Consider the following 26,294-nt stretch of genomic DNA (forward strand, 5'->3'; position numbering starts at 1 on the left):
TGACTTCCTTCAGTTATGTGACTAATTCAGTATGTTCTAAATCTCTGACCCATCGCAGAGCATTTGTACATTTCATTCAGAATACATGAGCCCAAAAAGCAAAGATAAATACTGATTAAGTAGGTAAGCCATGCATCCAGTTGCCAAAGAAACAATACTGTGAAACATGCATACACTTGTGTAAAATAAGTAACTAAAACACAGATCCCAGTGTTTTGATCATGACTGTCAACTTAAACCACTGTATGGATCAGTCTTACATCACATTTTTTATAATCATTTAAATACATATTTAAAAAAAAAAAAAAAGGTTTTGTGAGGTAAGACATGAAAGTTGCAAGCAAAAATTAAAGTTTCACTAAAATATATCTAAACCAAGTTAATTGTTGAACAAATTGCACATATTCAAATTTGGTGCACTACTCTTCTATGAAAATTCAAATATGCCTCTAGGAGATTGCATAATATTTGATATGCATATAATTTGCACTGTGAACTTTGTCTTAAACCTAAAAAAAAAAAAAAAGAAAAAGAAAAAGAAAGGTCTAACATTAAAGTGCTGCGAAAGTGATTTCATAACAACAGGTATGAGCTCCATAACTCATCCATTGAAAACACATATGTTCCAGCAGGTTGTCCTTTAGTGCGTAGCAGTGTTTTGGTTTCTCAGCTCCAGATTTTGGGAAACGGCCTGTTTTTGCATCTAACCAATTGGCATCAAAAATATGATCGTAATCATTCACTTGGGTTATCTCATGTAAAAAGGTCTCCAAGTTCAACTGGAGAGTAGGTTTTACATGAGAGGCCCAGTGCTGATTGGATGAAAAACCTGGCCCTTTGATGCACCCCTAGGCACCGAAGCTGAGAAAAATTGCACTAAGGACATCAGAGAGAGAGGATGGTTCACAAAATTGTTAATTTGCAATAAATTTGTGTCCAAAATACACTGATATCATGGAGTTGAACATACCTATTCGTGTAAATTTAAACTGCATTCAAATATTGTAAATCTTATTTTCTGTCACCAACACGAATGCATGTCTGTGACCTCTAATTTGCCAGTTAAACCTTTTGTGGGTAGAAAAAGACACTTAATTTAATGGGCAAACAAATCATACAAATTACACATTTATCATGTAAGTGCCCTTGTGACTATAAAATGGATTTTACAGTCACTAAGATAGGCAGCTAAGAACTCATAATAAACAGTTACCAAGCAACAGCAAAGATAGAATACAAATTAAACTTGCATGTTACTAAATGACATATGTTGTAACAATATGAGAAATAGCAGTTCAAGTATTAACACTATTAACAACTAATCCACTAAACTTCATTGCACCCAAGGATAATTTTTGCATGCTTTCCCATATGGCTGTTCCCATAAATCATATGTAAAAGGACAAAAGTATCAGTAATTGTAAACAGAAAGCTCCTCCAGTTAGATGTGTAAAATTAAAATCTCAAGTGTTTATAATAAACAGTTAATCCATATAATAAACACAAACACAGCTAGTTTACAGAATACTAGCCTTAAGAAGATCCTAAGAATTCATTAAAGGCTCTCTCTTTTCTGTAAGAATAACTGTTCATATAGCACTTAGCATAAGGATATCTCCTTCACTAATGTATCAAGAAAAAAACTTTTTTACTTTGTTTTTTTTTTTAAACAGCTTAAGAACTAATGAAACAGATATGTAGATTAAATAAACTGTGTTAAAGATACACTGGATTGATACACTGGCAAGTGTAGAGAATGTTTATCTACGTGCATTTGTGTGTGGGGATTCTAACTGACACAGTCAGAATCCCAGTCCTGATGATGGACATGTATCCTGAGAGGTTCTGCCTTAGCCAGTCAAATCTCTTTGTGGCTCTATTTTAACATGCGGATGGGTGTTAGGCTCAGTAACGATGAATCCGTACACAACATTGTGAGTCCAGTTAAGGCCATCTCCATCGCTTTATTCCTCAGTGTCTCTCTTTTTCTAAGGAAAGAACATCTCTCTCTCTCCCTCTTTTTCTCCTCTCTCTCTCTCTCTGTTTCTCACACCACTGTGCTGACAGACGGGTCGGACAAGTTCAGTTGGCCCGTGATGTCAGTGGGTGGGTACTGCTGTAAAGAGAGAACAGGCAAAAAACAACAGGACAGGCATAATCAGTGTATCTCCTCACATTGTCATTTTAACCCAGAGCGGAAAGGCCTTCTTTCAACCTCCAAAGGCAGAGTCTATTCGTTTGTAAGGTCTAGATTGGACTCTTGAGCAGGGTAAGGTCAAGGCAATGTATAGGTCTTTTTCAAATTCTTGTTTAATTAATTCTGTAGAGAGTGTTATTTGTTGAAACAGATTTGGCAGAACTGCCTGAGGAGGTATTAACAGTAGTACAGGGGAGGAAATAGAATCCCTGTTGCAGAATTTCAGTGTTCTTCAGCCATATGAATGCCAAATCTGTTATCACTGAAAATAAGAAATATATAATTGACTTTTGACCACATGTTTTTAGGGATATACAAGTTGCGCTTTTAAATGTGTGAATGCATATTTGGGATTCTTATTTCCTCATCTGACTAGAGCCAACTAAGAGCATATTACTGTTTTTCTCCAGATACTATCTGCAGTACTGGGTATGTGAAACATCCAGCTCCATGCAGGTATGTAGGTACTATGGCAACTGCCACATCAAGTATTGTTTGTAGTATTATTAATAGGTAATAAATGAATCGGTGTCTTTCTTGATTTCTCTCTTTCTTTTTTAATTGCATATGACACTGTAAGCTATAAAATTCCATACCTGTAAAGATAGCTGCTACATTTTACAATGGCAAAGATCATTTTAAGTAGGAAGTTTTAAATAAGAACTCCTCTCATATGGATTTTGCTAACTGAACTCCTTGTCCATTGTAAAGTGACCTTAAAGCATGTTGCTTATAAAAATGTGTTTTTTTGTGAAGGTGATATGACAGCATAATTTAGGATAGTTCTGCCTTATTCAAAAATAGAGAGATTCTTTTTAGCAATATCATTGTATGTGTATATCATTGTATGTGTAATGTATATTGTGTGTGTATATATATATATATATATATAAAGATGGACATGTCCCCTTAAAATGGAGAATTTTTAAAATATGTTATTATATTTCAAACAATTACTCGCCAAACAATAAAATGGCAAGTAAAACATATGTGATAACTCTTTCGTTTCTTCACAAAAATCCAAAATAGAATTTCTGGTGAAATTTATTTCTTTGCATCTTTATGCATGTGCTCCTATAAAGGATAGATTTAAGATTTTAATTCATAATTATTGTTACTATTCTTTGCTGTCAATTTTATAGCTCAGTGTATCATTTAGCTGTGGCATTGCTCCTTAAAAGCTTACACTGCATTCACTATTAAAGGAAAATATGATGCAACTATATGGTGAGTCGCTGCTCAAAGTCATCATTATATTGCTAAATATTGTACATTTAGCAGTATCACTGATGACAGTAAAGAAACATTTCTCAACCCTCGGGGTTGCATCATCAGAGTGTTTTTAACACCCCCTGTGAATACGAGTGTACGTTAGTAATTGTCACTGGTTTGCTGTTGGCACTCCCAATCATTGCCCACAGCGCTTCCTGGTGTCAGACAGTGGAACAGCAAGAGAGAAACAGGCTTAGTACAACTATCATGATGACCACTCTAAGAACAGTGCCACTAATTCTAATTCTACTGCTACTGTGACATCGACTACTTCTACAGACAGGTTGCATGCTTTCAGAGGAAGAGAGGAGCTGTGTGGCGTGTGGGTGAGGGACATCAACACTTAAAAATCCATATATATCCATTTATATCAAAAGGAACACTGACATAAAAATAACATGATGATAAACAACGATGGTTACGTTTCCTTTTGTGTGCTTGTTTTCACCTGTTTTTTTTTTTTCTTTCACGTCAGCTATTTTTTCATGAGTCTTTTAATATCCCTCACTGATTTTCCCTCCTCTGTATACATAATTTCAAATAATTATCCCAATTATCACCGTAAGAACCAACATTTCAAAACAGAATATGCAAAAAAAAAAAAATCCACAATGCCAAATATACATAGATATAATAACATAAAAAGAGCCAGCTATATTTCAAACAATACAGAACAGAGAAAAAAAAAACAAACACCATGGGGAAAAAAATAAGATTAAATTACAATCTTAAAACCTCAGAGATTTAAAGTCAGTGCACTTATTTATTGAACTGGGAAAAGAAAAGGAGTCACTGCTGGCCACCCTAAAGAATAAGAGCAACCGAGAAACAGCAGTTGCAGACTGTGCTGCTGGGAAAGAGAATGAGGAACCCTGCTCTTCTACCAGAACAGAATGTGGCTGTAAGGTTCAATGAGTGCTGCTGCTGCAAATGAAGTCTGACACTTTAGGGTGACTCTAGCCAAAAGAAAAGGAAAGGAAGTGAGAAGAATTTGTTATCTGCCTCTCTGTTTTCTCTGGAGATTAATGGGACGGTAAGTGTAGAGGACAACTGGGGTAATGTGGAAAAAGAATGAGAAAAAAAGAGGTCATAATTTCAGTGATTCGGATCAATTTCCAATTGCAGGCAAATCCTGATGACCGATGACAGCTGTCAAGATAAAGAGGTTAGTTTTGAAGTTTAGTTTAGCTTCAGAGTGCCACAACATCGAAGCATGCCTTGGGAGAAAAAAAATAATACAGGGTTTGGGAAACAACAATATATATGTGGATCAAGCAGGTACAGGAACATAAGACAAACACAAAGACATGACTATAACCTTCACAGAAATCACATTCGGTAGTAGCAACAGGGAGAAAAGCAGCCCAACAAACAAGGCACACTGCACTGCCCCCCTCCTCTAAAAATCTTTCTCCCTCAAAGATTCCATCACATTTGCTGGTTCAAATTACTGTCAGCCAAGTACTCCCTCCACCCCTCAACTCTGTCCTAAAGTGCCCTGAGTCCTAACTGCTGACTATTGCCTTTGCGAGGGACATGTCCTGGCAGATGTCGTCTGGATGGTGAATCGATGGTGGACTGACAGACACGTACTCATGGCAACAACGCCATGAGTTAATGAAGGTATAATCCATGTAAAATGGTGCTCTCTCTCTCTCTCTCTTTTGACTCAACATGAGATGGCATTAAAGACAGAAAGAAGAAACAGAGAGAGAGGAGAAAAGAAATAAGGAGAGAGTAGAACAAAGAGAGTAAGACGGATGAAGAAAGAGACAGATGATAGAGAGAGCGATAGAGTAAGGGGCAATGCCATTTCTTAATCTCCTTACCGTATCTTTGGAGGACCTACGTCTCTTGATGCTGGAAGCCAGGGAGGTACTGATGGACCTAAAAGAGGCTTTCTTTTTGGGGTCAGGCTCTGCTCTACCACTTTTCCTATCCTAAAATAAATATATGTAGAACAATTATTCACGTTCTTGAGTTGATCCACAAGGTTGGCTTCAGTCTACCAAAACCGCTCCTCACCCGTTCCCACCCACAATAGCCTATCTTATCCCACACTGCCTCTGGATATGGTAGGTTACTGTCTACAACAGAGAGAAAATGGGGGAAATGTTTTTTTTTGTGTGTGTGATTTGTAAGAGAGAGTAACAGGTTTCTAGTGCAATAAATCACTGAATGTGAAGAGCAATAATATAGAGAGCTGGAATTTGTCACATCTGCATTATGTAAGCTTTGGCATGACCTGGTGTACTGGGGTGAGAGAGCCTCTCTAACTGTGCTTGGATCTATAATTACTGAGAGAGCAAATTATATATTGTTGAATGGATGAAAATTAGTCGCACAAAGAGGTGAGCTGGTATGACCAGTGATCTCAAAGCACACAGTCTAGTCCATCATTATCCGTGTAAAACCTCTATGCTGATACCAATACTTAGATCATACGACCAGAAAGCTAAATTAAGTAAATGATGGTATCTGTCCATACTGCTGTAGGAATTCCTTTTCTCTTTGAAATCATTTACGCAGACACTTTTCTAATACCTGTTCGTTGTCCATTTTGATAAAAAAGTGGTTCTTTGTAAAACAAAAAATATGAACATGAATGAACATTTTGAATTTGATTCTTTTGTCCCTTCCCTCCCTTCATCCACCAGTGTGCCCCACGGCTACTCTCGGCCCTCAGTGTGTGGCAGCAGAGAACGGCACAAGAGTGTGTTTGTGTGCAAAAGCTCATATTAATATGTTCTTACATCCTGTGTCTCTAGAGAGGAAGAGGGCTGCGTTGGGGGGGGAAAAAAAAGAAAAATAAATAAATAATCATCCACTTGCTTTAAGATTATTATACTTTAAGAGCCATAAGCAAAAGCCAAGATAGCCAGATGAGCTTACTAAAGGAAAAAAAAAAGCCAAGCATTTATAAATATTACAAAGAAAATAAACACCTCAAGGAGTCAAGCAACTAATAGAATGGAAAAAAAAGGAACAGGGCAACTAAGGAAAGGCTGATAAATAAATGAGTGTTTACCACCTTTATTCATTATACCTAGTTTAAGGTATAACGGAAATTCACCTCACACACAGGGGAAGACATGGAGAGCTGGAAGGTAAGGCTGGATAAGACAGTGTGGTGTGAATTTCTCTTGGGGACATGCAGAGAAAGCAGATGAACCACTGAGCAAGGGAAGCGGAACACAGCATGAGAGTTGCCCCAGGCCAGCACCAGATTTTCAGGACTTTTTATTTGCAAGGTCATTTGACTGGAACTCTCACTGACCTTAGAGCCTTACCCCTAACACCCCTTTTGATTACCCCTAAGCCCTATGCAGGGCTTTAGAGGAGGAATCATAAAATAAAATGAGGGTTAATGGGTAGGACAGAGAGCTGTGATGGTAAATGCACAGAGTAATGCACAGCACTGCACTGTGCTTATTCTGTGCTGCTCTAAGTAAAGCAGTCCTTGATTTAAAATAAATAAATAAATAAATAAATAAACAAATAAAGTAACCAACAAAAATAGATTAAAACAACAAAATCATACTAAAATGCTTAAAATGCAAATGAAACTTGAACTTGGACTTGAACTGAAGTTGAGGCCTACTCGTCGCATGGTGCAGTAGACACTTTCCTCAAATGCTTGATTATATCAATGGAAAGTCTCTGCTTAGTGTGTGAGTTGCTTCTCAGGTTTGGCAAAGTTTATCATGGTCACACAGTCCTGGTGGCGCATGGCATGCTGGAGCCACAAAGCACCATCACACTGAAACAACGGGCTGCAAGCTTCAACACAGCACAGCAAGTACAAGTTCACATTGAAGTCAGTACTCCTCCGTACTTTTGACCAATTCATTTTCTCATTTGCTGTCAAGCAGTGCACTTATGAATAATGCCTGCTCTGAGTGAGAGAGCAGCTAGTTAACAAGAATATACCATGTCAACTAACTTCACATGATCCTCTCTGTTTCATAAACATGTGGGCATGACTTTAAGAGTTTGAGTGAAGCTGTGACAGATGTGAAAGCAGGTTATTCCAAAGTGCACTTTTGCCTGTGACCCCTTACACCTTCAATCAGACAATATACAAATGTGCAATTCAACGACTTATTAATGAACAGTCATAAGAATACAGAGATACATATAAACACATATAAAAATGTTGACATACAAGCACTCAAACATAACCCCTCATTGGAAGGTAAAGTCAACAGAAACTAATGTAACATCCTTAGAAATGGACGACACATTGAATATTAATTTTTGGGAGACAAATGCACTGACATTTTATAGCTTTATAATTGAAAGTTATTATAATTTACATTGTGTGTTGTCCATTTACCATATACCATAAGACAAAATATGTTGTAACCTGGCAGTGTCTGCCTCCTTTTCCTTCCTTAAGAGGGGCTCACATGCAATTGTAATATGAGTCAATACATATACATCCACAGAGACAAAGTACAAAGTGTATAGGTGGCCAACAGACAGTCTACGAAGGACATTGATTTGCTGACACAGACGAGAGACTGTGATCTTACCTTTCTTTGACACTGCTGTCTATTCAACAGCAGCAGCATCAAGCTTTTGTCAAAGCACACAAAAAGCCAGCATGTGGCAGGACAGCTAGTATCTAAACATCACAGTCTCACAGCACGCAGTGCTAGCCTCCTGTCCTCCCTGCCCATCGCCTCATCCCAAAAATTGCTCTTTGGGAAAGAGACTGAAAGCTCTTTCGATGGGCTGGAGATCTCCAACACTTCATAGTAGGAGTCATTGAGGTCGGAGACAAATCATGTTCTTCAGCAAATATTGTTATACAATCCAAGTGTTTGCTATGTTTATTTTTATGTTATGTTATGTTATGTCAGGTTGAAGCAAGGGCTTGTATTGAATTTGAGCCTCTTAGATATTCTGCAGGGTTTTAGGATCTCTTTTGCACTCTTCCATGGCAGGTTTGTTTTATCTGTTTCAAGCACAGTCATTGGTACAAGACTGGTGTTTCACAGAAAACGTAAAGGTTAAGAGGAAGAAGTTTATATCATCTTTCATGACCTCGTGGCATCATGTTGAAAGCTTCGCTCTAAACTGAGCTTTAGAAAGCCTTACTTGGGCTGTCATTCATTAGAGCATTAAGATTGGACACCAAGAAGCCCCAGTAAATGCATCATCATTTGTCATCTTCACTAGTTCAACAACATCCTCCGTTTTAAGAAATTAGATGTGAATTTATTTGATAATATGTAGCATATTTTATCCTATCTTTCTTCATTTATTTTCAAATAGCAGCACTGGTGAATAACAAGCACCTAACTGATTCATGCCATGAATTTGTAATGCAGCATAGGTTCTGATGAGCGAATTGTGTTTTTCTTTTTTCTTTTAATAGGTCAATTCATGTTGCGACAGCTGCAGTGACATGGCAACGGAATGAATTAGCTCGTTTTACATACTAATGATGGAGTCCCAGCCGCAGCCGCAACTTGACCCCCAGAAGTCTCCTTATTGTCCTGTTGGGACAGACAAGAGACAGGGCTCTGGTTGGCCTCTGGGGCTGGACTAAAAAGTGGACTATCCCAGAAGACCCCTGGGGAAGTATTTGTTGCTGTTAAGCCCGTGTCCAATGCAGGCTTAGAACCCCCTCCCCCCCAAAAAAACAGCAACACAACGCAACTGACTAAGAACCCAGATATAGGGTTTTAAGGACAGGTCAGAGGGAAAGCGGTCAGTGAGCTCAATCCCTCATAGAGGATGGATCAGTCCATCTGTATTCTTGCCCTCTGGATTCATAAACAACAAGATTAGATTCCATACCTGTAGGTTCTTCCTCCAGACATTGACGGCCGCGAAGGCCAGCTGCATCTGCTTCCTGCGGGCGTCTTTGTGGCGTTTGTATGCAATCTCAATGAAAATGAGGAAGATCCCGGCTGCAATGCCTCCAGCAACCAGCATGAATACACCTGAAAAAAGCATAGGATCGTCAGACACACCTTCAAAACAGTGTTACATCGTCGAAGGTTCACGTCAACCACCACAATTGTTGGATGAATGTTCTCTTTATGGAGTCCTATTTATATTTGTCCTCTGTTTTAGAACCTGTGGCTGAGAACCATCCAAAAGATGGGATCCAGTTTGATGTCACTGACATTGTTTATACAAATGTTAGTAAACACAAAACACAATGAAAAGGTATTGGACAAAAAAAGGCTACAGTACCTTACCACTGCAGTTTTTGTCCAATCTCTTAAATGTTTCTCTATACCTGAGAGTGGACCATACCTGCCATGTTTTCAAAGGTGAGTGTGGCTGGGGCATTGCTCCGTGAGTCACACTCCTGGTATCTCACCCAGGTTTTATCTAGATCCTCCATGAAGCCATTCTCATGGGAACTGTAGGGGGTGGGGGAGCGGGGAGAGAGGTCGATAGTTAATACACACTTCAAGCAAATGCGAGCGATCAATCCCACAATGGCACGAACACAAACACACACAGAGAGACAGAGGGCGGGAGAGGGAAGATACAGAGAGAGATGAGTAAGAGCCATGTGACTGGGTGATGAAAACAAAAAAGTACAGAAGCATAGAATATGCTGCTTCGGCTGGGACAGACCTGAGAATGGCCAGGGACACATTCTGTTTCCAGGGGCTGTCCTTGCGCATGCCTATGCCAAAGCCCGAACGGAAAAACAGCTCTCCCGTGGTTACCAGGTCGCACTTCTGCGAGGCCTCAAACTCCAGCACCGCAGAGTCCCAGATGAAAGCATGCAGCTTGCTGTGGGGGAGGGTAGGGCAGGGTAGGGAAGGGGAGGAGGGGAAGGGTGGGGGGGTTACGGTGCAACAATACAGTGAATAACAACACACTCATGGTGCCCTCCAAGTGTTACCAGAAATCTAGACCGCCACCTCACAGGCAAATGAAATCCAATGCCGGACAAAGGTGCGTCCCCCATTGGATTCCCTCAGAGTCCAATATGCTGGAAACCTGAAAAAGGCGCTCCTCGGCTCAACGTTAGATTAAAATGAGACGTAGATAGGCCTCTCCTAGGCTGGGTGATGGACCTGGATCACAGGTTGTGGCAGTAAAGTGCTGACACATCCCTGAGATCCTGAGGCCCAGGACCCCTCGACTAACTGATTGACTGACCGGGCAGCCAGACCTGCCTCGGTCAGCCTGGCTGCGACTCACTTGTCCCGAACAGCCTGGATAGCTTCAGCAGCACTCTCGTAGTTGTGCTTTTCCATGTGGCGGTACATGGTGCTCAGCTCAACTTGCCGCCGGAAGTAGATGTCCACCGAGCTCTGCTTCACTGTGGCGTAGATGAACTTATCTGATGGGTTTCTCAGCTGTCAGCAGAAACACAGTGTAACTAATTGCCAGCTTCTACCTTCCATCAATATCCATCAATATTTGAGATCAATCAAGAATCTAGACTTGAGAAACAAAAGGGGAATTAACACTGAACAGCACTGAACCAAATGTCTTTATCAAGAAAACTAAGCACAGCTGTAACAGAAGGCACAGAGGGAAGAAATGTTTCCAGGCCCACAAAAAATACTTGTGTTAATGATGCTCAAAGAACACACCCTTGGGTCATTGATGCCAGTGATGCGCTCCTCAGGCCGATCCAGCACCAGGAAGGCAGCCAGGTTGGCAGTGTAGGATGCCACAATGATCATAGCGAAACCAGCCCACACCATTCCTAGGATTCTTGCTGAGAAGCTGCGTGGTGCACCTAGGCAATGATGGTCATACGGCAGTAGGGCATAAATAGGTTGTGACTTAGCAGAACCAACACAACATAATACACGCTTGTGGAGAATTGCATTAAATGTGTTACCTTCTCCAATACCAGAGTTCAGCAATACTCCCCAGGAAAACCACATTGCTGAAGATAAGGTGAGGGCATCTTCTTCTTCTTCTTCACTGTTTACTTTAAACCTTCCAAATGGGCTGAATAAACCAGATGAGACAGTGAGCAAGGTGTGAAACAAAGAATTGTCAACAGAAGACACCAGTGACAACTGATCCCTTGACACATGTCCTTCTTCCCATCCACAAATATTTTCTCAAAAAAGGAGAGACTGACTAAAACAATGGATGTCAGACATAACAATCACAACAAAGAACCAAGCCAAGGAAAGACAGACAAAAAAGAAAAAAAACAAGAGCATAGTCTCACAGAGCCCAACAACCCAACATCTCTCATCTCCATGAAAGTGAAAGTGCTCTCATGTGCTTGGAAACGTCTGTTGAAGAGATACTTATTTAGTGCCCTCATGAGAAGGACAGGATAAGAAAGACAAGCACACCGTACACTCATACACACAGCCCTTCCTCTTGTACCTGAACCGGTCTAGTAGGTAAAGCATCACCGCCACCACATGCACCGAAAGACCCACCAGCAGCCACAGCGTGCTCTGGAAAGGCTGCATGAACGAGTCCAGCGTACTGCGAGGGATTTCCTGCAACACACATCACACAGTCATTCACGAACAACCAACACTTCACACAGAGTTACTCGCTTTACTGGGAAGAACTCTCAGCTCTTTTTGCTTTAACTGATGTCATTCAAACTTTGTTGATTTTTTAATCTTACCCTCCAAATATTGAGGTTTTATATCCTGCCTGAAAAGAAAGAGTGTAGCACCTAGTTTCATGGATTATAGGTGATGTACCTTTTTAACAAGAATGGTGAGTCCCTGGTATTTAAAAGGTTTGGAGAATTCTATGTACTGGGCTCGTTCATTGTTTATAGTCAGTGGAGCCACAATCATGTCTGCAAGGCCTCCCAAGAGCTCTCCCATCATCCCATTCCACTCTTTCTTGTTGCTGTTGTTTACCTGGAATCAACAAAAAAGACATCATCAGTTACCACGGAACAGTGGTGACTCATCAATTAGGGTGCACAAGGTGCCAAAAACATTCGATCTGCCTTTCAAATCATAGCTTGTCCAGGACAGTTTACATCATTGTTATTGACAAATCATATTATTAATATATGATTTATTCTCTTGAAATCTCAGAGACTAAAATCAATAATTATGCTGTAGCATTCTATTGTGTAAATGAGGCTGCCGTCTGCTGTGACCCTAATCAAGGCAAAGCTTTAAATGACAGATAGCGGAGAAGGAGGGGTACTGTGGCATTATGCCAGTACAGGCACATCAGGGAGCAGAGCTGGTCATTGCAGTGCCAGTTTCTTGGCGTATTTGCTGTTAAATCCAGTTACTGGGTCGCTGCATTGATGAAAGAGAGAACCGTGGGTGTTTCTTACTAATCAAATCAGAAATTACTATGTAGGCCAACAGATTTCAAAAAGGAGAACACTGAGGAAGTTTGAAAAGGAAAGAAAGTTTGAGAAATAAAAAACTGATTTCCAAAATAACCAAGGTTATATGACGTGTAAGGTTAAAGGTCAGTACTTATGGAAATTAAAGAGCGTAAATAATGTGTGTCTACTGACAAAAACAAGTGAAAAATCACAAGATGTTGACCCCACATTTTGTACTGGTTCATTTCTACCACTGCTCTAAATAAAGTGGTGGCCTGGAGAGAATGATTGGGTTAGCTGTCCACCTCCTTGAGCTGAGTGCTCCATGTCATGTAATGTATAATGTTTCCATTATGTTTACACCCAACTGTGATGGCAGAACAGCCATTGTATTGGAGTTCTGTGGATTTTGAGTAGTGAGAGACAAGCTCTCCATGTAGTCCATTTTAGCTCCACTGTATTATTTCAATACATTATATGCATCCAGCAGCAGTTTGTATGGTCTCACCCCCAAAGCCATGCCTAGAGGGAGGTAAAGGTTGTTTTTTTCCACACAGTGGCTTCAGAGTTTCTCTGCATCACTCCAAGATACTTTATATAATAATACGCATGTATGTATCAGGAGAAGTCTTACTCAAAATAGAATGATTATATAAACACCCTCGTTTTGAAAATTTCCTCATAATAACCACACAATAAAATTAGTTAGTAGGTCTGTATCACACAAAAAAATCACTGCAATTACTAATGACTAATTTCCACACAAACATTCATATTCATGGAAATTCAAATATTCTACTGAATAAATTGTACCTATTATATGGCTCAAAGTATGTTCAGCATTACTAAGAACTAATCAGGGAAGATTTTACTATGTAGTACATAATTTTTATACTCTTTGTGATCAGAATATGTGAAGACTTTTGTAGAGGAATTGTGAGTCTCTGTGAGAACTCACTCTCTCCTGCGTTCCAAATTTCCCATCCGCGACCAGGTGAACCTCATAGGTAAAGTTCATAGTCATAGCCAACTTGATCAGAAGGTCAATGCAGAAACCATAGCAACACTGTGGAACTATTGGGCGTCCTGTAACCAAACCAGCCAAGATGACATTTCAAACAATCTGAGAAAACATTTCAGAAGCTTTAATAAAAAATTTTAAGCCAAACACCTCCCAACCATTCTCAATCTGAAAAACACTCACGCAATCAGTGAGTGCATTCATTTTGAACGCCACTGTGCCCTTGTGCTGAAAGGTTGAGTGGATTCTCACTGCAACCGGTAGAGAATTTCACACAGCTGACATACAGCCAGGATACAGGGGCGTGTAAAACGAATGCACAGAGTTGCATACGTCGCAATGCAAGGCACACACTTAGCACATACATACCGGAGCAAAGCACACACATCCCACACAGACATTCAAAGCACACATACTAAGCACACGTACACTGCTTGCAAACGCACAATGCATGCGCACACAGTTTGCAAAAAGCAGACATACATGAGCACACACTCACTTACTGACACACACACACATACACACACACACACACACAAACATAAACACACACACACACACACACACACACACACACACTGTAAGCACACACAATTGCGCAACCCCACACACATGCACGCAGCCACAACCACACAAGCACACTCAGCTACATGCATACATATATAGATACCTACTGCATATATATGTATGCATCTCCAGATGGTATTTGGCGGGCGTAGTATAAGCACACGTATAGTATAAACGTCCCTGTTGTGTTACCTGGGATGGTCTCATTGGGCCCAGTGCAGATCACCTTTTTAATTAAGACTCCATTAAGTGTCATCTCTTCCTTGCAGGTCCCATCCGGCATTGTAGGTTTCACATACACAAAAGGCTCCTGGTGTATAGTGACTATCTGTAAAATAAAGGACAAGGGAGTGTTGGTTAGGTCAACGGAAGGATTCAGTGATAAAAGACAAGTCATTTCTCAAAACGATACTTATTTTTGGCTAATCTTGTTAATGTGATGTTTCGTATTTACGTTTCATTATCATAGTGGAATACAGACGGTCACATTTTTAAGGATGCTGGTTTTCTCCCCAGCATCTCTCCCAAAAAAGTTATAATGTGTATCAATGCGAAAAAGGGGAGAATAAGAAAAAGAAGAGAAAAACCTCAGTGGGGGCCTTGAAATGACCATTTGAAGCTGGTCTGAACGGAGACTGCCCACTATTACACTGTACAATATATAAACTCAAATATTGCACACGTAATGTGAATATAATGTTTAGTTGTAACTTCAACAAAATGAAACAATGAATTATGATTCCTGTTTAAAAAGACAGGTATAAAGAACTGGTGGTGGCGTTTTGGGGTCAATCTGTGAGGCAATGAGGGAGCACCATGCCTTAAGTCGTGTCGACATCTGAAAACCCCTTGGTCTCTCTGTCTCCCCTCCTGGCCAGATGATCTTCCTCTGCTTGTTCATCACAACCTGAGGGCCAACAGACCATAAGCTCATGCAAGTCTAAAATACATTAATTGTCTAACCCAACATTTTTGAAATATATACTCATAAAATCTGATTTTGAATGTTCTCTATGAATCTGGCAAATTCTGCATCAGAGTAAACCAATTCAGTAGATGCTAGTTCAATGCATTTTGATTTTATTCTTTGTAATGTCTTCCAAATCTGGTACTTCTGAACTAAATTGTGCAACAGACTTAGCAAGACAAAATAAAAGGTATCAACAGCAAAACAAAACCATACCTGTGTTCCGTTATAAATGCCAACTTGAATCAGTCGACTCTTCTGGTAGTTCAGAATACTGTAATGGGCGTATTTCCTGTCTCCATCATCATTGAACTCCACACGTCCGGTCAGTCCTTCAGGATACTTAGATGACATTAGAACCCTGAAAGACCACGGAGAATGGTCAGAACACAGTGAAAAGAATGACTGAGTATGCACTATTAAAAAAAAGATCCTAAATGAGAAATACCATACAGCAAATGTTATTAATTAATGTTACTACAAAGTATTTGCAGTACAAATTCTATCATAACTGCTCACATCCCAAAACCTGTATGAGTCATTCCCCTCTTGACCATAGTACAGAATATATATTAGATAAAGACTTGCCTATTTTAGTCATATCTAACGCATATCTGACCTTTTGAACAGCGGCCCTGTCTTCCAGATGTTGGTGTTGCCCACACAACCTCTTGGCGGTTCTGTGATGTTCTCTTTCTCAAACAGCTCCTGGATGGACTGAGCCACCACAGCGACGGCATCGCTGATGTGCGCTGACTCATTCTTCCCGTTGATGAGCTGGAGGCCGATCAGACCTACTCACGTCGAAGAAGCTAATTAACAGTCCGCTACAGCCTTAACCATCAGGAGCCCTTTACAAAGGCAAAAAACTCATAGGGTCTTGCTCAAGGCCCACCTGAGAAAACCTCTCCTCTTTGTATTGTGATCCAGATATGTTTTCTTTCCAGCTTTTTTCTTTCTTTTTTTTTTTCATTTCACTTGCCTCGCGGCTAAATGCAGCGTGTTTAAAAATGGAAAGCTACACGACTAAGTCTTACTTTGGATCAGTAAGATGAGATGAGAATTCCTGAAGCTTGCCCAGAATGGGTTGCATGACCCTTGTGGTTGGATTTAAAAGAAACAACAACAAAAACAAAAACCATATCTAAAGATATTATAAACTGCCACAGGCAAACTCGCAATCAGTGTAAGGTTAAAAAAAATATTGATTTATGAAATATATTGAAATAGATGTATACTTCATACAAAAATCCAACTTCAGCTGAGTTTTTTGTTGTAGGAGGGTCCTTTTATCTACTCTGGAATACTCCAGATATCTGTAAATGATCAAAAAGTGTTCAGACAAGGGAAAGAAAAGAAGGGTAGGACGTGACAGTGCACTTGGGAGCAATGGTGAGCGAGGAGTGAGAATTCACACAGGCATGTGCAGAATCCAGGACAGAAAAAAATGGTAGTTATTGCTTACCATTACCAGTAAAACATCTGTGTGGGGGTTGCAAAAAACCCTTCCCAAATTCTTGAGAGTCAGACTATTAATATTTCATACACATGATAAAGCAAACTCACATGCTATGATCAACCCAAACATATATTTTTAAAGATAAATATATGTTGGGTTAATAAAAATGTAATGTTAATTGTAATGTAGTAAACTCGTTAATGCAAGAGTCAACATTACAGCGCAACTTGTCTGACTGAAGGCAGAGTGTATTCTACTGTGAATTGTTTAAACCTTTAAACATGTAAAATGTTTAAATGTTTAAACTCTTAACACACAACAAACATCAATGTTTTTGTTGCATAACACATTCACAAACAAAACTGTCTCCATGACTTCCATGTCTCCATAACCAACACTTAACCAAATACAGGCTAATACAGATATATTTCTTGGTGATATTCTTCTCTCTCAACATTTGAATTCAAAATACATAGTCAAAGATAGGTAACGCCCTTTTATCAACGCCATTATGTAATAACTGACGTATGTGTCTAATCTGGATATTGATACTTATTTTAATGACGTGGTCAAACCTGACAAAAAATGATCTTCAGAGGTCAACCAGCTGGAGCTGATGATTAATCTTTGTGGCTCTATAGTTATAATACCAGAGGAGGGCAAGTGGTTGAGGAATTTCCAGTATTCTTTATTGTGGCTGCAGGGTTTGAAGTGATCGTGTTTACGTACCGTCTGGTGCCTCACTCAGAGCTTTACCGGACATCTCTCGCTCTCCGACAAGCCAAACGTAACCAGAACCAGTCATGTTGAGGAAACGCGCAGCCTTGTATACTGCAGCTGCATCCTCCTCACTGACGACACACACACACACACACACACACAAATATTTATTCAATACACGTGAATAAGCACTACATTCTCATTACATGATACAAATGCTTCATGAATTTTCATCAGACTGTAATTATAAGCAGAAGCGTTGAATAATAAATACATTTACTGAATATGACAGATTAAATTTATACTGGAGGAAAGTTATATAAGAGCAGACAGATGGTCTATTCTGACTTCTGTGAATGTTATACGTACAGTGTCCCAGTTAGAGATGCTAAATGTCTATCAAGTTTTAACTACCTCCCCAGGAGTGAGAATAAATTTACTTCAGGTGACAACGAAGGCATTTGTTAAACAGTGTATGTGTTGCACACTTAATGTGGATTCATTTAATGGGTCTGGATGCACAGAACGATTTAAAGCACTCTCACCTGGCAGACAGAATGATGACACGAGCCTCCAGCTCTTTAGCCTCGAGGAGCAGGGCCGTGAGGTTAGTCTCCTGGTTGAACTGGAGGACTTTCTCTGCCTGTGATTGGGGCACAGAGTCAGTCATGGAGGTTACTTACCCCCACCTTTGAACCACGTTGTCCCTGTTTGCCTGTGTTGTTTGGTTTCTTTGAATTTTTTTTTTTTTTTTTTTTTTTTTTTTGTGGGAGGGGTTTGATAACGGGTAGAAAATGACAGAGTTCCAAGAGAACCGGTTTTAAAAAGAAAAGAAAACGAAAAAAGCTTGAGGGGTGGGCTTTTGCATTGTCACATGCAAACTGAGGGTTATCAAGGCTCCAGAGAAGGACGTGCATGTTAGAGGCTGAGGGAGAAGAAGACCGATGCAACCGGAAACTAAAACCAGGTGGAGGGAAGTGAGTGGGGGCTTCATTTCCCCAAATGAAAAAAAAAACCAAAAAAAAAAAAAAACCAGCCGAAAACCAGGGAGTGCCGAGAGAGAGAGAGAATAGGGAGGACGTAGTTTCAGGGAAAGGTATTTGACCCTCACTACTGTATCCTCCGTGCTTTCACAAAGGAATGTGCTTGCAGTTTTTTTTTTCCTAATTTTATTTTTTTTTTCTTTTACTTTTTAATCTGAAGACATGCATTCCTTCATTAAGGGAAAAAAAAAATGAAAATGACAGAAGCGGAAGAGCATTATTGTTGTCTTTCTTTTGAAACCAAAAAAAAAAAACAAAAAAAAAAACCCATAACCTTCCAAAACAAAACCATTCTTTTTTAAATCATATGGGGGGGGGAAATGTCGGAACGGAGAAAAAAAAAAATCAATAAAAAAAGAAAGAAAGAAACACGTGCTACCAAGATAGGGACATTTCTGGGTTGGCCGGTGACTGGTTGGGCTTGATTCTAGTTGCTACGTTTAGAAAGTTTGGTGGGCGGCGTGCATTGACCATGCAAATATACCTTGGGTCCACGCTTGTTGTCATAGGACAGTTGGTCGAGGTTTTCATAGTTCCTTTTTTTATTCTGATGAGTAATGTGCACAGAGAAAATATGCAGACACAGAAGAGTATTATAAACAGTTGAAATGGTGGGCAGTAAAGCATCCAACAAATTTCCACTTTCCTGCTCCAAATTGGAATTCCTAACACTGGAGCTTGCAAAGACATCAGAGACTGTCTCTGACTTCCCACTGACAACCTCATCAACAATTGGTGCCTTGCTTAAAAGCAACATACGGGCCTTGTGCTCTTACAAAGACCGTCGCTTTTTAATACGCCCGTCTCTGCTCAAATTACAGTTTTACAAAAATGGCATCAACAGGATCAGCTGAAACTTCCTCAGAATGTTTGTTAACATGATCCCATTAGTGAGTAATAATGGCAGAAATATCTACTTAAACTATCACTGCGATTGCAGGATAACAAAATGCCATAAAATGCCGCGGTCACTTCTTTCCTTCACTCTCTTGCGTTCCATTTGGCTGCTGTATTTGGAGGATAGCTCTGGGGAAAATGCTAGAAAGTCAGATACAGCCATGCTGCAGTGGTATAAATAGGGTCCTCCAGTTCATAATATGCAACTGAGTGGGCAGACCCTGATATGAATCAGACTCCTAAAATTATGCATGACATCACGCATGACATGACAGCAGGTCATTACAACGCCTGACAGACAATTCTCAAATTCTGTCTCCACTAACGCTCTCATGCTTTGTCAGAAGTGATTAATCTCCTTTTTATCCTGATTCTATCTGATGATATCATGGTATTTACTGCATGTAATCTTAAAGAAATAAACAGGAGTAGAAATAGTGATAAAATGGTATCTTGTGAGTGATGAAAATCAGTAAACACTGACCTCAAATGAAACTTAACATGTTAACTCTCTATTTCTACGCATAGAGCTGCAAACTGCTCTTACGCATGAACGTAAGTTTAATTTGAGCCTCTATGTTCCAGCCATTTACATATAATGCAAACTGAAACACCGTATCAAGAATAAATTTAACTTCAGAATATACCTACAAATATTCCAAAATGCAATCGTTACTATTCAAATTGCAAGTATGTATGAAAACAAAATTATTTCTGAGCATTTTCATTAATCAACAAGACAAACTTAAGCAGACCAAATGAAATATCCTCATTTTTAACCTTTGTTTTTTTAAAAAAAATAAATGAATACATAAATAAACAAACAATCTCAACAACCACAAATTACATGGCAGTTTAAAGGAAAAAAATGCCAAGTATCACAATTACTCAAAAATAAGGAACGGGACAGACGGTGGTCAAATGCATTTACTGAGTACTCTGAGCCACTGAGGTTTTCAACCATGTGTGAACACCCTGTGTAATAACTGATAGAGAAATAAAAGAAACCCACTGAAATCTCACCCAGTTACCACACGGTATCACAATCTTTCACACTGATCCTCAAGAGCAGTTCAGGAATTCTGAACTTCCGAACCCTATTAAATTAAGCTTCTCTATTCAAGCGTCTTAAATTATAAATGTTATCTCTACTTGGCGAACCCCATTACTCCCTAACCAAGTTCTTAAAAAAAATTACCAGCTAAATGACAGAGAGATGAATGAGACAAGAGGCCTCAGGCCAAAGAATTTTGAACAGCATATTTATATCAAAAGTGAGACGGATTGAACATCAAAATGATCTGTATTTTGTGAAGTACGCAGTCTACAGCATTCAACTGAATTTGTATGTCATGCAGAAATGTCAAGAAATGTTCATTTTTATAAGTAGCATAAGCTGCATCCCAGTCACAAAACATTTGTTACCATGCCAGCAATTCATTTTTCATGAGCCTCATTAGAACCATAACAAAATAGTTTCTCACAGTTATTTTTGCTTTCCACAGCGCGGCATACGAGAAACTAATATTCCGGAGCAGTACACTGTGGTGCTCTGGCTCCATCTTAAATAAATGAAACTGGTCTCAATGCTAAGAACATCATCTGACTGCAAAGAGGGCAGTGGTAATTAACACAGCACAGCGCTCAGCGGATTTGGAATCTTGTTTTAGCACTTATCTCTGAGGAAATAAGAAAGTATGAAATAAAAAAAAATAAGACGCAACTTAAGAAACAGAGTGTTGAGCCTAGAGGGAACCACAACCCTCATAATGCAGATATTACTTCAACGACAGAAAAAAAAAAAAGTTCAAACAACTTAGTGGTGAAACTGATTAACTTCTCATTGATTCTGACCAATTTCATTATTTAGAAATGGGTTTCTGAAGATATCTACTCATTACGTTATTTGAAAGTCAGTGATGTTTTGCAAAGCTCCAGGTTAGGTCTTTCATTTTGCTCCTGTTGTGGACAGACACAGGAATTTTCGACTATGGCAAAAAGCAACATGAAATGAGTAAAAAATGCACAGACTTAAGTCAAATCAGACCACATTGGACACTGTTGATGCCTCTGGCATAAGAATGCTTGCCAACATTTACAAAATGATGAGAAAGAGATGTATTCACACAATGGGAAAGAAAACAGTTACATACATAGAAGACCTCTGAGATAGTTTAACACACATGTTGCGTGCGCACACACACGTCGCGTGCGTGCACTAAGCATGTGACGACTTGATATATCTCACCTTGGTTTCCCGCTCCTCAAGCAGAGTTTCCAGCCTCTTCTGAGCAGCTCGGCCTTCATGGTCATCGCTAACAATCAAAATGATGTGATTCCAGCGAAACTCACGCATCATATCAAACCACACATGCGCCTGGTGTGAATAGGGTGGCACTGTACGTAGGAAGGACAGGTGAATACTCTAAAGAAAGAGAAAGAGAAAACAGAAAAAAGTCTGAATGGAGATGTATATTGCTAAGGACTTACTCTACATACGAAGCTCAAATGAACAAGAAAAATGTTTAGGGCTAAAATTAAATTAGACCAATCAAAACCTAGCATCAACCTTTTGAGCACGTCAGTTTTGTGGCAAAATATTTCAGTGTTCAATGTTACCCATGGTGAGGATGTCATTCTAATTCTATTGATAATTTGTATCGACCCCAAAACTTCCTTTCGCAATTGACACACTAAAAGGCACATACCTTGTCAGAATAGATGGACATCCGTGTGGTGAGCCCCACCACGGGGATGCGGTAGAATCCTGCAGTGTAAGAAACAGGCGTGGGCGTCAGATGGTCATTAGACTGTGGTGGATGGCTCACCAGGATTGCATAGACCTGTCAGCAAAATAACACAAATTACTGTGATGGCTGCATTGACAACAGTCCATGTAACTTAGAGAAGGACAACCGTGGGCTTGCCATGACAAAAAAAAAGAAAAACTAATTAGCTCATTGCTCTCCTCAAAACCATTCATTCTCCGCAGCCAGTCTGCCTGACAGACGGGTTTAATTAATTACTGATATAGATCATCTGTTAGACTCAAAAAAGAAACCATTATTCTGGCACAGAAAGAAAACAGCAGAAAGATCAAAATCTTTTTCATCGATGCAAAATTTCAAATAAGGAGCATTTTGCTCTCACATGACTACAAATGCCTCTTTGAAGAATAAATAAATAAATAAATGCTTAGAATACCCAGCCACACATGCAATATACATCTTAATAAGGTTCTGCATTGTTGAATGTATTTTTTAAAATACAAGGGGATACTTCAGAAATGGGGCCTGATGAATATTAGTAAAATTCACAGCTATGAAGGCTTTGTGTGTCAACGGCCGTATGGTTGGACGCCAAACAAGTTCTTTCAACCAGAGAGTGCTCTCAGGCATCTACCATCTGCCATACACCATCCATCAGAGTACAAAAACTCCACACCGAGCCAAAGCCAACTATCTGTGCTGATTTACTGATGGCATTCTGCCACTATCGTCTAATGATAAAGAGAGTGGGATTATTATGGTCACCTGTACATAATAGTTAAGCATTTAAGCCAAAGAGGTAAATTCTTAGACCCTAAAGATGCTTTTGTTTGTGCGTGTGGTATGAAGAATAAAGAATGAGGACAGAAGGTGAGAGAGAGAGAGACAGAGAGAGAGAGAGAGAGAGAGAGAGAGAGAGAGAGAGAGCTCTTGGGGTGGGGGTGGGGGGAGCATTTCTCAGCATTTTTTAGTGGCTTCACTAGTCATAGCACTCATATTCTAGCCAACCACTTAATTTGATCTAGTGTACTAAGGCTTTTAAAGATGAGTGCTTTTTCTGAAGTAGCCTTCTCCCAAGAGAGTCCAAGTATAATGCAATGGTTTGAAGACCTGTGTTATTAGTGAGTCAACGGCAAAGGTTTTAACCTGGTTTTAAAACAGATCATTTAAAAAGCAAAGTTAAATATGTCTTATGCTGACCATTGGGAACATTACGATACGTTCCCGTACATATGAAGTAAGATTTTCACACACGTCTAACCAGCGGTTAAGAAAAGCACGTTTACTTCGCATTCTACAGCCAAGTGCAGCTATTAATTAGATAAGACATAGTCAGTGCGCATGAAGTGTGATGTTTTCACCTGACTTGCGTATTAATCATATCCGACTACATGACATCCTTCCGTACGCGCTTCTCCGAAGCACTGTACTGCAGATGCTTACCGCGCATGCAGCCATGTTGGCCTCTTTTGGCCACGAAGCTGTCACATAGTGCGCGGTGAGAAGAGACACTGCAGTATAATCATTAATTGTGTATGCGTCATTCATTTCACACGTTATTTGTTTTGCAGCTGCTCCCGCTGAGCTGTGTTGCAACATCCCCCCTTCCTAAAGCTGAAAAATTATACGGAGGTACAGATTACTTCTTTACAGCTTGGGCATCCAGTTCGTGTGGATAAAGCAGCATCTTAAAACACACCAAAGTTGACCGTGACATACTGATACTATTTATATCTCAGACAGAAGTTATGTAGTTTTTCAACAACGGCACAATAAAAATACGGAATCATTCTGGGGTCCTTTAATTTACAACAAAACTTAATAGCATTTTGAGAACAACACAAACTATAACACTGCAATTTTAATTACAAACTAATGGTGTGGATAAATTTAATTTCCGACTTTGGAGTGTCTATGATAATTTTACAAGTGTGGTTTCATTCAAATATTACACATGTTAAATGTGTTGTGCATTATTTCACTTTACAAACTATAAATACTAATTTCTTCCCCCCAAAAATCAATATGTATGAACTCAGTCTAAAAACCTAAAATATTCCTTCCCCAACACCCCCACCCCTGTTCCCTCTCTCTCTCTCTCTCTCTCTCTCTCTCACACACACACACACACACACACACATGATAATTTCAGCAAGATCACACACATCATGTTTGATACTTCAGTATCCCAAACAGACTAGCTTGCGCGCGCACACACACACACACACACGCACGCATGCACGCACGCACGCCATTCCATCACTCTCACACACTCACAAATGGATGTGTATATTAACACACTGGCCGGCGTTTCTGATGACGTTGGGAAAACGGCGATGACCTCATCCGCCCCATTACTCGCATCAGTTGTGTTGAGCAACAAATCGCGCCCCAAATACTGCTTCATAGCATTGCGATATTGTCTGCTCCACACACATCACTGCAGCCCACTGTTCACTAGCCCGTCATAAGTCGTATTGATTACTTTTCAGGCTTGACGTGGACAGACATACAAGTTTTTAATACTTGCCAGAGACCCATGATTGTATTAAACATTTTAAGAATAACTATTTCTGTTGTCTCTGCTGCTGAACTGGTGAATTCCAACTTACCTGGCTGGAGATGAGGTCTTCACAGACAGACAGCGCCATCTGAATAGCATTGGGTTTGTGGGTGACAGAGATGGCGGTGAGCTTGAATTTATCTCTGCCATAAACCTGGTTGGCTTGAGTCACCGCATCCTTAAATACCTGTTCGTATCTCTTCTGGCTTAGGACGGCTCCGATGTTCACTATCTTTGGCTCACAACCAGCTCGTGCACAAGAGCACGAGAAGAAAACCGCGAGCAGAAAAAGGCGCATCGTGTCGACGACTAGAAGGCACAGAGAACCCCAATTGCTTACCCCCTTAATGTCGGAGGTTCTTTGTGATCTCCCCTCGGACAGCAGGGTTTATACGGTTATAGTGACCAACACCACTGTCCCGCGTGGCGATTTTAAAATAGCCCACTGCAATCCTAAGAGGAAGATTTATTTATACTGCAACGGAATGTACATGTTCCTTTCCCCAGTCACTATTTGCACATGTACATATCAGTGGATGAATTGTCTGTATCTACCGATGATTTCTCCATACATTATGGCAGTCTTCAGCTTACTGTCCCTCAGCTGCGGTTGCAGAGTCGTCCAGGCAAGTTGCATGCTATTCAGAGAGCCTGATTTTCTCCCTGGAAAAAATCTGTGATGCGATGTGTATCGTCCGCCTCTCTGGCCGTCGGCTGTGCTCAGCCTGAGCACTGATGCGACGCTCGCGGCTGAGCGGCTGTCCTTGGTGCTGACAGCTGTGCTCGCGCTGCAATGCGCGCCGCCGTAGTCCGACAGTTTTCGCGTTGGCGTTCTGCTAGAACTATCACAGTATCAAATAAATGAGGCGTGCACGCTATGTCTTTGTTATTTATGTTATGCTTCTTGTATTTTATTTGTTCTTTTGATTTGTTTGTTTGCGAAAGGGAATCGAATTACAGTTTTCTAAAGTAACGTAAACGTGACAATAATTTTTTTATTTGATTCATTATGTCATTTTAGTGTTCAGACATTACATTAAAATTTGTTGAATGGACAAATGTTCCTACTTTAAACTGAGTGTAATTTATTGTTGGTTAGAAAATCAGTAAACCAGAAAATCAGTGAGGTTGTTTTCATTATAAGTGCTAAGCCATACTGTTTCAGTGTGATACTATTCGCTGAATGCTCGCAAGATAAAACCACAGATGGATAAAAGCCGGCTCATCTCACCGGAAATAAGTGACGGTCTCTTTCAACTGCATAGCTGTAAACCCGGGTGAGCGACTTTGGGACTACCAAGACAATCACAATGGTGAACAGAGTTACTACATCCACGAAGCTAATCAATTATGTAGCCTTATCATCCATATTTCAACCTTTTAAATTATACAAATCACATATACCCCAGATACATTGGTTGTTTAGGATGAGCTTCGAAATAAAGATTTAGTCTACACCAAAAGGCACTGAGCAATCATACAGCCAATAAAAAGAGGCAGAACTCAAACTGCGAAATTGAATCAGTGCCAAAGTCAGTGAGCAAGTAGCACATGT

General features: G+C 39.9%; 1 protein-coding gene across 3 annotated transcripts; it reads right to left on the reverse strand.

The window, feature by feature from the left end:
• Positions 1-2,047: 2,047 nt before the first annotated feature.
• Positions 2,048-25,040, reverse strand: grin1a (glutamate receptor, ionotropic, N-methyl D-aspartate 1a). Of its 3 annotated transcripts, XM_030768670.1 has the most exons (21): positions 24,789-25,040; positions 22,117-22,251; positions 21,657-21,833; positions 18,996-19,058; positions 18,014-18,111; positions 17,478-17,599; positions 15,909-16,083; positions 15,506-15,650; positions 15,143-15,229; positions 14,515-14,650; positions 13,693-13,820; positions 12,139-12,303; positions 11,807-11,925; positions 11,301-11,413; positions 11,047-11,195; positions 10,649-10,806; positions 10,073-10,234; positions 9,743-9,852; positions 9,278-9,423; positions 5,299-5,409; positions 2,048-2,116 (listed from the first exon to the last, which is right to left on the reverse strand). In XM_030768670.1, exons 1-21 carry the CDS (start codon positions 25,035-25,037, stop codon positions 2,048-2,050), a joined length of 2,817 nt encoding a protein of 938 aa, XP_030624530.1. In that variant the 5' UTR covers positions 25,038-25,040. The 3 variants fall into 3 exon arrangements, with proteins under 3 accessions (XP_030624530.1, XP_030624531.1, XP_030624532.1); XM_030768671.1 differs by lacking the exon at positions 5,299-5,409; XM_030768672.1 differs by lacking the exons at positions 5,299-5,409; positions 18,996-19,058.
• Positions 25,041-26,294: the final 1,254 nt, after the last annotated feature.

This window comes from Chanos chanos, chromosome 3 (genome assembly GCF_902362185.1).
Source record: "Chanos chanos chromosome 3, fChaCha1.1, whole genome shotgun sequence".
NCBI classification, from domain to species: Eukaryota; Metazoa; Chordata; class Actinopteri; order Gonorynchiformes; family Chanidae; genus Chanos; species Chanos chanos.

Excerpts from the sequence above, each read along its gene's own strand:
- grin1a (XM_030768670.1), bottom strand. The coding sequence starts at position 25,037 with ATGCGCCTTTTTCTGCTCGCGGTTTTCTTCTCGTGCTCTTGTGCACGA. Across the intron at positions 13,821-14,514 it reads GCCCAATGAGACCATCCCAG|GACGCCCAATAGTTCCACAG; the intron begins GTAACACAACAG and ends GTTTGGTTACAG. Across the intron at positions 10,235-10,648 it reads ATCCAGGCTGTTCGGGACAA|CAAGCTGCATGCTTTCATCT; the intron begins GTGAGTCGCAGC and ends CCTCCCCCACAG.